At 53.0% G+C, this 15,141-nt stretch overlaps 6 protein-coding genes across 6 annotated transcripts; 4 read left to right on the top strand and 2 right to left on the bottom strand.

The window, feature by feature from the left end:
• Positions 1-283: 283 nt before the first annotated feature.
• Positions 284-2,304, top strand: J4E93_003602 (uncharacterized protein; the record flags this gene model as incomplete). Its single annotated transcript, XM_049341536.1, has 3 exons — positions 284-618; positions 672-1,255; positions 1,307-2,304. 3 exons carry the CDS (start codon positions 284-286, stop codon positions 2,302-2,304), a joined length of 1,917 nt encoding a protein of 638 aa, XP_049201041.1.
• A 467-nt stretch (positions 2,305-2,771) lies between these two features.
• On the top strand, positions 2,772-3,795 carry J4E93_003601 (uncharacterized protein; the record flags this gene model as incomplete). The annotated part of the gene is made up of 2 exons (XM_049341535.1): positions 2,772-2,957; positions 3,184-3,795. The coding sequence occupies 2 exons, from the start codon at positions 2,772-2,774 to the stop codon at positions 3,793-3,795; spliced, it is 798 nt and encodes a 265-aa protein (XP_049201040.1).
• A 74-nt stretch (positions 3,796-3,869) lies between these two features.
• On the bottom strand, positions 3,870-5,687 carry J4E93_003600 (uncharacterized protein; the record flags this gene model as incomplete). The annotated part of the gene is made up of 2 exons (XM_049341534.1): positions 3,870-5,527; positions 5,681-5,687. 2 exons carry the CDS (start codon positions 5,685-5,687, stop codon positions 3,870-3,872), a joined length of 1,665 nt encoding a protein of 554 aa, XP_049201039.1.
• A 2,327-nt stretch (positions 5,688-8,014) lies between these two features.
• Positions 8,015-10,738, top strand: J4E93_003599 (uncharacterized protein; the record flags this gene model as incomplete). The annotated part of the gene is made up of 4 exons (XM_049341533.1): positions 8,015-8,175; positions 8,275-8,668; positions 8,732-9,714; positions 9,790-10,738. 4 exons carry the CDS (start codon positions 8,015-8,017, stop codon positions 10,736-10,738), a joined length of 2,487 nt encoding a protein of 828 aa, XP_049201038.1.
• A 278-nt stretch (positions 10,739-11,016) lies between these two features.
• Positions 11,017-13,485, bottom strand: HSP88 (Heat shock protein hsp88; the record flags this gene model as incomplete). The annotated part of the gene is made up of 5 exons (XM_049341532.1): positions 11,017-11,319; positions 11,370-11,678; positions 11,736-13,278; positions 13,330-13,361; positions 13,411-13,485. The coding sequence occupies 5 exons, from the start codon at positions 13,483-13,485 to the stop codon at positions 11,017-11,019; spliced, it is 2,262 nt and encodes a 753-aa protein (XP_049201037.1).
• Positions 13,486-13,888: 403 nt separating this feature from the next.
• J4E93_003597 (uncharacterized protein) lies at positions 13,889-15,085 on the top strand (the record flags this gene model as incomplete). Its single annotated transcript, XM_049341531.1, has 1 exon — positions 13,889-15,085. One exon carries the CDS (start codon positions 13,889-13,891, stop codon positions 15,083-15,085), a length of 1,197 nt encoding a protein of 398 aa, XP_049201036.1.
• Positions 15,086-15,141: the final 56 nt, after the last annotated feature.

The raw sequence follows: 15,141 nt of genomic DNA, 5'->3' as shown, positions 1-15,141 counted from the left end.
GGTGGTAAGCTATATAGCCGGCAAGTATATGCAGGACAATAGGTGAACACCACAGCTCAGTCATCCCACACCTGCGAAGACCACATGCTCGTATAGCCCCACAGTCGAGGCATTGAAGGGGTGTGTGGGGAGCAAACAGGCTGGCTTTGCGGTGAGTGAGAGCGATAAGGGTATCTGTATATCGTCGTGATGGTGGTGGTTTCCTATATTGAGTCCGTTCGCGCTTGCCTGCAACAACTCTACGTCCTTCCCTCAATACAGTGGCACCCACAACTCCACGAAGATGCTCTATACTACTCTCTTTTTCTTCCTCTTTTCGGCGGCAGCAACTGCTTTCAACTTTGATTGGGAGCGTGATCAGCTCACCGACGAGGATGTAGCTCGCGATGACGCAGTGCGCTTTGGTAGTGCATCACAAGCTGCGGCGTCTGCTAACTGCAAGATCGTTCCGGGTGACGCTGAGTGGCCGGGTGAGGATGTCTGGACCTCTTTTAACGATACGCTCGGTGGTGTGCTACTAAGGCCTAGACCGCTCGCCAGCGTCTGCTATACTGGTGACGGCTACAATGCAGCGAGATGCGAACAGTACAAGAGTAACTGGGCGGGCATGAACCTACAGTGAGCTCACTGGTAACGAAACGACGCTCTTTGTGTGATTCTAACTACGACAGTACCGACGATCCGACTAGCATCATGTCCCAGTGGGCATCCGGGAACGCATGCACACCAACCTCACAGCCAAACTCAAACTGCTCACAAGGAGGTTGGCCAGAGTACGTCGTCAGAGCCACTACGTTGAGGCACATTCAACTCGCAGTCAACTTTGCTAGAAACCAGAACATCCGCCTTGTGATCAAAAACTCGGGTCATGACTTCAACGGGAAATCTATCGGTGGTTACTCCCTCAGTGTGTGGACACACAACCTCAAAGGCATGACATATGATCCGAACTACACCTCACCTACTGGTTCGTATACAGGAAAAGCTGTTGCTTATTCCGCCGGTACCCAAGCTTCTGAGGGGTCTACACTAATGCGGCAGAAGAATATGCTCATGATTGTTGCAGGCGGTTCAACTGTAGGTATCGCAGGCGGCTTTCTTCAAGGTGGTGGACACAGCGCCTATACCAGCTACTATGGTCTGGCGGCAGACCAAGTGCTCGCCATCACTGCTGTTACAGCTGATGGGAGGGTGGTCGAAGCACATGAAGAAGAGAATGCAGACCTGTTCTGGGCTTTCAGAGGAGGAGGTGGAGGTAATTATTCCCAGCGAACAAGGAATCCGACTGTCACTGACCCAAGATCAGGCACATTCGGCATCATCACATCCGTTGTCGTCAAAGCATTCCCAGCCACTTCGATTACGTCAGGCAGTGTTCATTTCTCAACGACACCAGACCGCGGATCAAGTGCGCCTCCAATCTCTGCAGAAACCTTCTGGGCCGGCATGCGCGCGTACTGGGAGTTCTCGATCGCCATCTGTGACGCAGGCGGCTTAGGTTACAGCTTCATCTACCCAAGCAGTAGTAGCACAGGTCTTACCTTTACTGTCAGTATCTCGGTTCCCAACAAAACTACCACCGAATATCGGCGATTTGTCCGCCCATTGCTTCAGAAGCTCAATGATCTCGGTATCCAGCAACCTATGCCGACACTCAAACGCTCTCTCACGCCAGCCTTCTCATACGAAGACGACTCCACAAACGAACCATCGCCTCTTTCCAAAAGAGTAACAGGCGAAACAACAGGCCACACCCTAATAGCATCCCGCTTCTTCCCCCGCACCACCTTCTCCACCCCCTCCACACTAGAAACCTCCCACCTCGCCATCCGCCACGTCGTCGAAAACGGCTCCCTAACCTTCCACGGCATGAACTACGCGCCCACACTCTCCGTCTCCGGAAACCCAAACAACAGCGTAAACCCGGCGTTCCGCACCACAGTCCTCCACGCACAGGCCTATGAGCCCAACGCGCACTGGGACGGCAAAGCACCCATCCTGTCGCACGATGCGCTGACAGAAAGACATCAGAGACTGCAGGCGTATATGCAGGGTTGGCGGGATGTTACGCCCGGGAGTGGAAGTTATATCAATGAAGGGGATGCGCAGGATTGGGAGTGGAAGGATGCGTTTTTTGGGAGTAATTATGAGAGGCTGGCTAGGGTGAAGAGGGAATATGATCCTCAAGGTGTGTTTTGGGCGATTGGAGGCGTGGGGAGTGATGAGTGGGAGGTTAGGGATTTGGATGGGGGGAAGAGGGAGGGGATTGTTATGCAGGATGGGAGGTTGTGTAGGGTGGATTGATGGTCAGGAGGGGAAAGGTCCATGTCTGTGGGAGGGCATGATCTTCAGCTGTCCTATCTCGGTAGATGGTGGTTAGAACTGCCAAAAGCCATTTTATTCAAGACTACCTACAACTCAGTCATCATTAAGCGTCAAGTAAAGCTCATTGTCGCTCCCCGGAGGATGTCGTACCGCTACATCGGAGTCTCGGTGCCTTCGCGCCTCCGCAGTCTTACACCCGGGACGCCTTAACAACGGAAAACACTAGCGAATCATACGCATTATGGGAATGCACAAGAACTCTTTTGGAACCACAAGGGATAAATCGGAAACTCAAGAATAGGAGCAATAGATAAATGGACGGCAATACACCATATGACCCACGCGCCACATCCACCTTCCAACTCTTCGGCCCCAATCCTCCAACTCCTGTTTTTCTACGCTTCCTCCCTTAATCCCCTCTGTTGCCCCTCCAAATCCGCGTAATAATGTCGCCTACCCCATATCTCTCATCAAAAGTCGTCCTCATAACCGGCGCAAACAGCGGCATAGGAAAAGCCACCGCCCTCTCCCTCGCCACCTTGAACCCAGCACAATTCTGGATCGCGGCTCGCAACGTCGCAAGCGGTCATGCTGCTGTTGCTGAAATCAAAGCCGCAGCACCGACCGTCGACGTTCGATTTGTAGAATGCGATTTAGCGAGTTTCGACTCGGTAGCAAGAGCGGCGAGGGAAGTGGTGGAGGGTTGTGGAGGGCGATTGGATGTTTTGATGCTGAATGCGGGGATTGTATGTCCTAACTCTTTCTCCCTGAGGCGTTTCTTAGCTCTTTTTGTTCGGTTTACTTTGTGCACATGTGTCGATGTGTGCGATAACTGACCTTTGTTTTTTGCGACGATAGATGGGCGGCCACCCTGGCACAACACCTCAAGGCCACGAACTGCAATTCGGGACGAACCACGTCGGTCACGCACTCCTGCTTAAACTACTCACACCGACCTTGCTTTCCACTGCGGAGTCCACGGGCTCAACACCCCGCGTCATTTCCGTCAGCTCGCGGGGCCACGCTCACACCGCCGCTCTACCAGCCGGTGGCATCGCGTTCGACACGTTGAAATCTTCACAACCAGACTTGTCAGGCGTGAACAAGTACACGCAGTCCAAACTCGCCAACGTTGTCTACGCGCGCCAGTATGCATTGCACTACCCGCAGATCCTTAGTGTGGCGATCCACCCTGGTGATGTTTTGACGGAGATCTTCAACAAAGGCGCTGAAGGAGGTGATGAGCAGATCAAGTATCTGGCGCGGGAGGTGGCGCCGAAGAGGTGTGGGTCGCTGGAAGAAGGAATCAAGAACGGGGTTTGGGCGGCGACTGCGGACGGCGTGCTGAGTGGACGGTATTATGAACCTGTTGGTGTGTTGGGTATGGGTAGTGAGTTGTCCAAGGATAGAGTATTGGGTGAGAGGTTGTGGGCCTGGACTCAGCGGGAGATGGAAGGGTGGGAGATCTAGCGAGGAAGCAGTGGGTGCGCTGGAATGATGGTTTTGATTTTGCATGCGATGTTCTTGAGCTGTATTGGTCCCCTTCAGGTATAAGAATGTCTTTCTTTGTCGGTGTTGCGTCTGGGTTTGGGATTGGCGTGGAAGGTAATGATCTCTGGACTACCGTCGAGTTGCCGTCTTTTGCATGTGACGACGACTTCGTTCGTGAGGTCTCCTCTTGTCGTTGCTTCCACATTGTGGAACATGTTATGCTCCGGCATCAAACACCAGCTATACGAATCTTCCAAATTGGGTATTTCTGAGAGAGAGAAGCCGTCTCCAGCGTTATCCCCATAGCAAGTATCTTGCTCTTCAAGCTCCATAACCGTTTCCGCGATATTAGCTGCCGTGAAGGAATCCCACGTTCCTTCCTTCAGCGGAATCACCCGCAGGAGCCGAATAGCATGGAGGCGGATGCGATGGTATCGACACTTGATAGCCGTGTAATACAAAGGCGCAATAAAGCCGTATTCACCAATCGAATCGTGGAGGTTGACGTTGTCGGGTATAGACTTTGCCAAAGAGTACTCTTCGAAGATGTGTATGGCATGTACAAGTATCGTGAGAAACGTTTGTGTATACGCTTCGTAGTGCTGCTCAGAGTGTACTTGCAGACAGCCGCACATTATGCCCGCCATGGCATGATACATGAGTAGCAATTTGAGGACTGATGGTTCGCGGCTTTTCGGAAGCTTTGTTGGTGGCGTCTTTCCGCCGAACGCCAATGGTTCATTTGGTTTCTTTCCGGCAGCTGCGGCTAGTTTGTCGACCGAGGCAAGTGTAGCCAGGTACGTTTCGTACCACATCGCAAGATAGTTCGCGATCTCTCCTTGTCCTGCTGTAACCGCAGCGATTTCGTCTTTAGTACCTGGCCCAATCTTTCGATACCGTTGCGTTATGAGAACAATGCCATGCAGCAGCACATCAAGGGCGTCCTTGGCTTCCTCGATAGTCGTAAAAGTAGGGTATGGTATGGTGTTGTCTATCGGCTGAAGAAAAACATCGAGATCTTCTAGACTGGAACCGAACAGATTACTTTGCATATGTAGGGTCGCGAAGCTGCGCACGATGCCTTTGTCGATACTCTTTTCATATGAAGACGGCTTGATTACAAGGACACCATCATGTAAGCAATCCTTCTCCGTGGTCATGTTGATCAGAACCTTTAGACCGTTCCGTAGGTGTGATTCGGCAAGTTGATATTGCCCACGGAGGTACTCAAGCAAGGTGAATAACTGACAGGTGACCAGAATGACAGTAACCGAGGCTTTGTCTCCACGTCGCAACAGCGGCTGTAGCGACTGGATTGCTTTGCCATATTGCTGAAGCATGAACTTCTCCCGCGCATCCGGAGCTTGTGCCGCATCGAAACTGCATCTGTGCGCAGCGCTCAACGCAACAGCAGCATGAAGAACAGCCGGTTCCGACGATGCTGCTGGTAGCACAATCGAGTTCCAGAACTTGGAAGCAAACCAACCGGAAGTCGTGTGAACAATCCGGATCTTGTACAACTGTAGATACCTGAGTTCCTCGACATCCAGGACTTTGGTTGGAGGCTTCTGAATCGACGTTGACACTCGGCCGTATCGTTCAACGTAGGTGTTCCCTCCGCCACCCCACAGTCCGTAGCCGTCGCATGTTCGGCCGGTGGAGCGACAACGAGAGCACACAGGCTTGTTTTCGTCGCACTTGACTCTTCGTGCTCTAGTCGATGTCGGTAAGTGTTCACAGGCATAGATCTCCGAGTACCCCAGATCGCTGCAAAACAAACAGCCAATCGGTTGAGTACGCATCATTGGACAAGGGAGTCCACTTACCTGCAGGTTCCGCACCCTGATTTAGACTTCCTCCGTACAATACATCTTACGGATTGGTACGCAGCTTCTGCAGTCATGTGTTGATTCGGTGTGTTGGCTTCTGGCTGCATACCGAGAGCGATGTCCAACTAGAGTGACGGACATGAAGACGTCGCTCCACTGAGTTTTGCGAAGATCGTTAGCGGCTTAAGACGCATGTTTCAAGAGAGACGACAGAAGACGACGCGAGACAGTCTGAGGATGGACGGACAGCCTGTCAGCCCTAACCTCGCTAAACTTCGGGAAGGTGAGCCGGACCCCTGCACACGTCACGCCCCTCTCATTCGCTCGCTCGGTACAGCTGAATATTGATTGCTCAGCCCCGATGATGGTGGAGAAGGGACGCAACACCTGCACTCGCTTGCCCAGGTGACGGTTGCGGGCTAACACCTATTTTGAACTGCACAGGAGCGCGTTTCAAAACGCGTAATCATTCGGTGTTCGAAATTTGGCGTAAGACCGTGCCAGACGTCGAAGAAGATCACCCCCAGTCACGGTATGGGCGGTTCATGGTCACTACCATCAAAGCCATCACAATCATACCGTAACCCAAAGTACCATCTCAATGCCCAGCCCAAACCAGGCTCAGAGCGCAGTCTGAGTCAAAGGCGCACTCTATTTGTTCATGATCACTACGAACACTTTCGGGAAGATGCGACGATGTTGGAAGCGTGGTGCTGGAGTCGGTCTTCGCAACATCGTTGGACTAGCAACCTTGAAGGAGGCTAGCGTTTTCTCGAAACCACCGACGGAATGCGAAGAGCGTACTCGATCAGATTACATCGTATCTATCTCGAGATACAGATCTGTTTATTACAGTGCGAGTAAGAACAGCCCACAGAAATATCGACCCGACTTCGATAGCGAGCAACACCAACGAAGACTCTCTACGACTCAGCGAGATTCCAAGCAGACTCCCATTGAATATCATTGTAGCGAACAAGCAAAACCAAAGCATGATCCTGACAGCCGGATGCAGGAACTCGAACATGTTGCCCAAGAATACGACGACAGGAGACATCAGCCTCTCGATAATAGTCGCGATAAAAACATAGACAGGGACTAGAGAACCGAACAAGAATCCTAGGCCGTTGGATATGGCGCCTGGAAACCATCGAATAAACTGTGCGGGCAGACGAATGTAGGTATTATCGTGCTGCCACATCGGCGTTCGACTGTTCAAGTTCAGACCGACGAGAGGTCTTTGTTCGTTGTTCTCAACGTTCTCGGGACGGACTGCTGGGACGCCAAAAAATCTACCGTTTGACGAATGGTCGACGTCGTGCGTAGATTTGTCTAGCGACGAAGCGCCTAGGAGCCGTCGAATAAATTGTGCTGGTAGCCGAATGCAGCGGTTGTCGTGCTGCCACATTGGAGTCCGACCGTTTAAATCTATACCAACGAGCGGTTTTTGTTCGTTGTTCTCAACATTGCCAGGGCGAAATACTGGGGAGCGGAGGGAATCCTTGATCGGCAACTGATTTGCGACATGCTGGGAGGGTAGATGTGGCAACGATCGCTGAGATGCAGAGTTGTGAGTAGATTTTTGGGGAGGCATTGATCTAATCCTGATCAGCTTGATCGAAGCGTCTGCTATGTAAAGGCTAACGCACCCGTTGTTTCCAGCTCGTGGACGTTTAATTCTCTTCCCTGTGTCGTGCAGCTTCGCAATATACTAATCAGACAGCTTCACTAGAAGGGCTCGTGATACTGTCTCAGCTATAGCCTTGTAGCCCCGCTGGACGATCCTTCGAAGGATTACTCGGACAACGGTCGAAGCGCATGCAACTTGCACTGCAACCACCTTCTTGATAGATATGTCTGCGATCGATATGGCGACTATTTTGTTACGAATACTGGGAAAGATAGTTCTCGACTCTCATCGAATAGCTTCGAGTAAGTATCCATCTATGCGGTCCCAACGCGCTGTTTCCGCCCCCAAGTACTCCGCCTCGTTAAGCGCTCAACCCTGGCATCATCCAATCAGGATGGCAGCGACTGCAGGCTTGGTGGGGCTATGTTGTCGCTCAGCTTCTTAACAACATCACTCCTCACCAGCTCGCACCCGCAGGAGCTCGAAGCTCCCTCTTAAGTCGATAATGGCCGAGGCGCTCGCTATTCTCGGGCTTGTATCTAACATCTTATCGTTCATCGACTTCGGCATCAGATTCGCCTCTGGGACTCGGAACGTACGCGATTCCCTTCACGGCACCTCTGCAGAAACTCGAGAACTTGAACTCATTGTAGAAGACGTCGTAAGATACCATGGACAAGTTAAGAAACAACAGTCTTCTGGTCAAAAGCTATCCGTGCACGAAAGACGCATCTTGGACATGGTACAACAGTGCCGTGAGATAGCCGAAGAGTTGCATAAGGTTATTGACCGCCTACACATGCGCGAAGGCCGTTCGAAGACCATCGAAAGTAGCCGCGTCTTCTTCCAAGGTTTCTGGAAACAGCGCGACATCGTTTCCCTACGAACAAGGCTTGAAGCGTTAGACAGCCGAATCCGATTGAATGTCGAGTTCATCATCAAAAGGCATGTTGACATAGAGCGTCGGGACCTTCGAGAGCTGACTTCCTTTTCGTTCAGCGATCATCATTCTGCGTTGTCAGCGAAACTCGATGGCCTAAAGAAGACTCAGGATACGTTGGCAATCAACTATGACGCCAAGCTAGACCAGATGCGAACCGATATCCTAAGTCTGGTACGGCAGGATCGTGTCAAAGAAGAAGGCATGCAGATGGCGCAATTAGCCAGTTTGAAGACGAAGCTTGACGCACTTGGGAAGGAGCACATGGCATGCATCAATCAGAACGCTGTCATAAGGAGTCTCTACTTCCCAGTATTACACAGGCGATGGGGTCAAATCCCAAATGCCGACAAAACTTCGAACACGTGGATCTTCGATGCATCTTTGACCTCCTTCACGGCCTGGTTGGCCAGCGCGGATGAAGACGATGGACTATTCTGTATCACAGGTCGGGTAAATAGAACCTCTTTACTAGAATTTGTTGTGTCTAGACTCATGCTGACAAAGCCAATATAGGCAGGCAGTGGTAAATCCACTCTGATGAAATTCGTATCTGAAAACCCTCGCACCCTCGAATATCTTCAAGAGTGGACCGGTACGACCAAGCTCTGCACGGCAAGCTACTACTTCTGGAATCAAGGTTACGAAATGCAAAAGAGCCAAGAAGGGCTCTTCCAATCACTTCTATACGAAATACTCAAATCTGTGCCCAGACTCGTCGAGATAGTGTGTCCAAGTCGTCTGGAGCATGAAGAATGGCGTTTGGAGGAACTGAAAGCTACCTTCGCCCGCATCGCTACGCAGGAGGATTTAGAGGTCAAGTTCTGCTTCTTCATCGATGGTTTGGACGAGTACAACGGAGCTGAGGAGGACGTTGTTAGTGCTTTGAAGTTCCTCTCCGCATCCAAAGACATCAAGATCTGCGCTTCGACGCGGCCTCGCTCGGTATTCGAGAAGTTCTTCAGTAATCGTTCCCGCACATTCGACATCAAGGGCTTTACCAAAGAAGATATGGGACGCCATGTCCAGCGCGAGCTCGCAGAAAATGACAACTTCCAAAATTTGGAGGATGCCGATTCCACCAGCGCATCGATAATGAAGGTGATTGCAGAACGCGCGCAGGGTGTATGGCTATGGGTCTTTCTCATCACTCGTGACCTTGTCTATGCCGTAAATCGGCATGAGGGTGTCGACATGCTGTGGAACATCGTCAATCTTTTCCCAGCAGACCTGGAAGAGTACTTCGAGGTCATTCTCAAGAGAGTTAAACCAGAGTATCTTGAGCAGATGTCGCAGATCTTCTTGATAACTGTGGATGAACTCCAACCTCTCCCATTGTACGCCTTCTCACTGCTGGAAAGCGAACGCAAGAACGCTGCATATGCTATCGACGCACCCATACGACCCCTTCGCGACCGGGATGTGGAAAGCCAATATCCCGAGTTAAAGTGGCGCATCCAGAACAGATGCAGTGACCTACTTGTTGTCAATGACGAAGAGTAAGTGGAGCTCCTGGTTCTGTCAAGCAGATCAACGCTTGTTTGGTACTGTCACTAATCGCATTATCGCTCCAGACATCCCCTCTTCCTGAGTCATCCGGTCGACTTCCTTCATCGAACTGTTCGTGATTTCTTGGAGGATAACTACTACTCACAACTACAAGCCAACCTGAAGGGCAAGTTCAGCTCTACGTCTACCTTATGCAAGATGTGCCTTGTAATGCTCAAATCACTCCCGGACATCGACCTCAAGGCACCACTCTCGATCAACAAAGTCATCGGGCTAACGGACGAGCTACTCTATTACGCGTATGAAACCGAGAGAGCCGATCAAAGTCCTACATCGTCTCTGGTAGAGGTACTTGATGCCGTGGATAGCGTCAATACTCACCACGCACGCGGTGTTCGAAACCACTGGACGCACGCCCGCGACCCTGTTGGGGAACGAGGGCTTGACGTCTATCGAGAGGGCGACAAGTACAATTTCCTAGCCTTGGCTGTGCAAGCTCGTCTCGTGAAATACGTTCGTGCAAAGTTAGACGCCAATTCAAACAACATGCGAAAAGGCGGGCGGCCACTACTCGACTACGCGCTCCGCCCACGTCGCATCACACCTATCAGCATGCGATACCACTCCAAGCGCGATGACCCGAGCGTGAATGTGGACATGGTACGGCTCCTCCTCGATCGCGGAGCGGATCCAAATCAGCAAGTTCATCTGAACGACGGCAAGTCAGTCTGGCTGCTCTTTTTACTTTCGATACATGAGACCGTATTGCGTGCGCACAAGGGTGGCACAAAGCCTTCAGGGAGTCTCACTAGCGCTTGGTACCAATGTTGCCAATTGCTCATCCAACATGGTGCCCAGAGGAATTCGTATCTCCCTAAAACGGAATCGGTGTCAGCCGTTGGTAGTGTCTTGAGGGATCTCTTTGGGTCTGCGAAAACAGATGCTCTAGAAGAGCTTCTAGACAAGAAGGAGCAAGAGGAGCAGCAGTCGAAGGGCTCGTGTATGATCATGTGATATTGTCCTAGCACCCCGTTCAGGAAAGAACGCCTAGATCCAAATGAAGGAAGCAGCGGAACATATCATTGTAGTTCCAAAACTGGATATCGTGTTCGTTCGTCTATGGACTAGTCTATCATAAGCATCGCATTACCATGATCGTCATCACAGAGAAAACAGGAAGAAAAGTCGAACAGAGAAAACTTTCCCCTCGGCGCCAAACGTAGCCCTTTAGTATACCACGCCGACCAAATGCTTTTCACTTTGCCGTTACGCCATCGCAGATGCCTCTCTGCTTAAGAAGCCTCCTCAACGCCGTCAGGCTTTTGTGCTTCGGCGTCTGTCATCTCCGCGTCTTTTGGCTCTTCCGCCGGCGGCGCCTCAGCCTGCTTCTTGGACTCGGCTTCCCGCTTTGCGCGCTCAAGCTCGGCTTGCTTGGCGGCGTGCTCCTTTTGGTGCTTCTCCATGGCCGCTTGTCGCTCGCCCTCGATCTTGTCGTTGTAGCGCTGAATGATGGGGCCGGCGATGGAGCGGATGTCCTCCTTCTTGGAGACGTACTGTGCCTTTGACGCGTCGTCACCCTCGTCGTATAACCATTCCTGTGTAGGTGTCAGCGCGGTTTATACATCGTACTATTGATGGGACTTACCTCGATGGTCTCGAGCTTGGTGTTGAGCTTAGCCTTCTCTTCGTCGCTGGCGAATTCAGCGTAGACGTCGAGAATCTTGTCCTTGAGCTCGTAGATGAAGCTCTCGAGGTTGTTCTTCTCGTTCTCGGTGTCTTGGACGAGCTTGTCCTCCATGATCATGGAGTTCTCCTTCTCGGCCAGGGTCTGCTTGCTCTCTTCGTCAAGCGAAGCAGTGCCTGCGGATAGTGGCAGGTCACCCTTACGCTGCTGCTTCTTGACCTTGCGCATCTTCGGTGGCTCCTTGGCGGCGTCCTTGTCAACGTCCATTGCCTGCGCATAATTTGTTAGCTCATTTGTTGCGTGCGCAGAAGTAGGACGCGCAAGTACAGGATCAGCGTCAGGCTTGTGTCGTTTCGCGGCAGGCTCGGGCGGGCTTTGCCGCCCGTTACTAGGATCAGAAGGAAATTCGGAACGTACATCACCCTCTTTCTTCTCTGCTGACGGAGACTCGGGAATTGGCTCCTCAACTTCAGTTTCCTCAACGTAGTATCCAGACTCGACGTTAAGCACACCGTGCACGTTGAGACGTGCCTTGAGCTTGCAGATCATGAAGTCGCCCTTGGGGTCCTCCTTGACACCCTTGACGGAGAAGCGGCCGATCCAGGGGTTCATCTTTCCTGGTAGTTGCTCGGGCTTGGCGTACCTGGCTTCGAGGTCGAATGGGTGTTTCCGGTAGAATGTGAGGATCTTGGTAGATGGCATAACGTTGCCCTTGTTGAAGACGGTCAGGTTGGTGTCCTCATCCGGGATGTCCTCCGACTTCTCCCAGGTGAATTCAACGGGGTAGTTGACCATGTCGTGAACGGAGAAATCACGGACACGGAATACTGGCGAGAGAATGGCGCAGCAGAAAGCGCAACCACGAGCGACAGCCTCATCCTGGTTGAGAGTGAAGGAGAGAGGCTTGCCGAAGTAGTCCTGGATCTTGGCCTTGAGGACGGGCACACGTGTGCAGCCACCAACCATCTCGATGGCGTCGATGTCGGCAGTGGTGAGCTTGGCCTCGACGAGAGCCTGCTCGATAGGGGCGGTAGCACGGTCGATGAGGGGCTTGATCAGCTCCTCAAGCTCCTCGCGCTTGAGCATACCGCGGACATCGACGTCGTTCATGATGGACTCGACGTTGATGGGGGCCTGGTTGTTTGCGGAAAGGACCTTCTTCAACTTCTCTACACCGGCCGACAGACGGAGGCGGGCCTTGCCGTTCTCCATGACGTCGATCTTGTACTTCTCCTTGAACTCCTTGGCGAAGTGCTCGACAAGGGCCTTGTCGATGTAGCGTCCACCGTAGTGGCGGTCCCAGGCGCTCGACTTGACGGCGAGCTCGCCCTTCTTGAACTCAACGACGGTAGCGGTGTAGTTGCTGTGGCCGATGTTGACGAAGACAACTCTCCGTGGCTTCTCCTCGGGCGCTGGGAGGTCCAGCTTTGTGATTCCCCAGCCGAGAGCGACTGCGGTGTTGTCGTTGATGAGCCTCAGGCACTTGAGGCCAGCGATGTCGGCCGCGTCGAGGATAGCGCGGCGCTGGGAGTCGGTGTACCAGACGGGGCAGCTGAGGACGACGTCGTTGACGGGGAGTTTGAGTTCGGCAGATGCTGTGGCGCGCATCTTGGTGAGGAACATGGCGGTGATCTGGGTGGCAGTGAACTGCTCCTTCTTGCCCAGATATGTCACCTCAGCGCCGACCTGGCCGCCCATGTCGATGAGCGGCGCGGATATGAAGTCTTGCTCGACCTGGACATCGGGGTCTGTGAGGTTGCGGCCGGCGAGGCGGACGAAGGAGGAGACGGTGTTCTTGAGGTTGGAGATTTCCTGGTTCTTGGCCGTCTCGCCGACGTATCTGCTCTTGGGGCCGAAGCCTACTAGCGACCTGCGAAATTGTTAGTATGTGCTGCGTTGTGTGCGCTGGGGATCTACTTACGGTGTCGCGCGGTTGGAAACCTCATTTGCAATCTACTGGCGTCAGTATTTTGGTATACGGTATACGACCGGGGCTACTCACCACATCGACACCGCGATTCCGCGCAACAGCAATGACGCTGTTGAGCGTTCCCAAATCAACACCTACTACAGACATGTTTATCTCTGATGGCGGGGTATGTGTGGGCAAACGTGGAGGGAGTGTGTGCGGTGAAAGTCGTGTTTGGAGGAGTCGTGTAAAAGATAGACAGACACGGGATCGCAAATTTCAAGTGACCGCTGCGTGATGACTTGCTGGCAATACGTCGAAGAAAAGAGAACCTTCTCGACAGGCCCTGTTTTAGCGGGGTCACTAAAGAAAGTGTTGCGGAAGGCACGGACCACGCAAATCGTCCAACAACACGCTGCGTCATATCCGCTCGCACTCGCTCCTGCTGTCTCCGCCGACGCGTCTCGATGCCGCCAGCGTCTTCCAACGCAACGCCCATGGACGCCTGCACGCCCGCCTCTGAGCACCCGCACGCGTCGACCCTCCGCGCGATAAGATAGCTGACATCAGCATGGCCCAAATCCCCCCGTACCCACTCTACAACCGCACGTACAACCTGTACCGCCTGTCCCCGCTCCACTGCCACGACACTCCCCTCCTAGTCGACGCCTCACTCCGCACCCATGCCAAGCGCCTCAAGGAACAGCTCAAGGGCGACAACGTGCGCGGCGTGCAGGTCGACTTTGCCGCTGCCGACGACACTGCGAAACTGGGCCCATTGGACGAGTGCACCTGGGAGCTGATTGGCGACGAGGATGCCTGGATTGACCGACATCGCCAGTCGATGGACCCCGATGCGTCACAGCTATCCGCCGTCTTCCAGCTCACTCCAGAGCGGGCGCGTGGACTAGAAGTGAGCCTCGAGTACGAGAAGCAGTCGTACAATGCGCTCCTGCTGCGCGACCCGGGTGTCACTTCCTCGCAAACGGGCTTCACGTCGCTGCCCCTACTATTCGTGAAGATGCCGGGCCCAATACGCGACATTTTCCTCAACTACCTCCGAACCACCTTCGATACCCACGTTGCGCCCCTGAAGCTGCCCTCGCCTTTCATCACCTCGAGTCTCGAGACCTACTTCAAGCACCTCGCAGCGAGGTACTCGACCCAGTCCATACAAGACATTATAAGGCAGCTACATATTCAATTGGCATTCCCCAATACCACAACTCTCCTCAAACACGTAGAGATCACAGTCGCAGGCGGCGACATCTCCGGTTTCGTCGAAAGAGGCAGGCTGCTCCAAGCTACCCAGGACAAGCCCTTTACAGCTGCCCTGGCCGCATATCTGCAACAGCACCTCGCTCTCGACATATCCCACCCCAAAGTCCAGATATCCCGAATCACTTGTAACAGCTTCCACCTCGGCACCGAACGCCTCAAACTCGTCGCACCCGACCCGCTAGCGGACACGTCCTTCTCCGATGAAGGCAGCGCATCACAAGACGCAAGTGCAAGCGAACTCGCCGTACAAGAGCTCTATACATCTTTAGTGCGAGAGGCTGCTGGCAGTGGGAAATTCCTGACGGAAGATGTGACCAGTGCATCGAGAGAAGAAACGCCGTCCTCCATCGCAAGCGCTAAAGCGGGGCGCAGGAAGAGAGCCATCAGCAGCACTGCTGTCACCGATGGCAACAACAAGAAGACCAAAGGCAGAGGGAAGGAGAATAACCGGAAGCTCAATGGCAATGCCGGCATGGCCGATATCTAGGCACACCCAATCGCGGGAAGCAGTACGTTGTTTTGAAGCGCGTTGAATATTTCTTA

This window comes from Alternaria ventricosa (assembly GCF_023758065.1).
Source record: "Alternaria ventricosa strain BMP 2768 chromosome Unknown scaffold_5, whole genome shotgun sequence".
NCBI classification, from domain to species: Eukaryota; Fungi; Ascomycota; class Dothideomycetes; order Pleosporales; family Pleosporaceae; genus Alternaria; species Alternaria ventricosa.
This window is presented reverse-complemented; position numbering and strand designations above follow the sequence as displayed.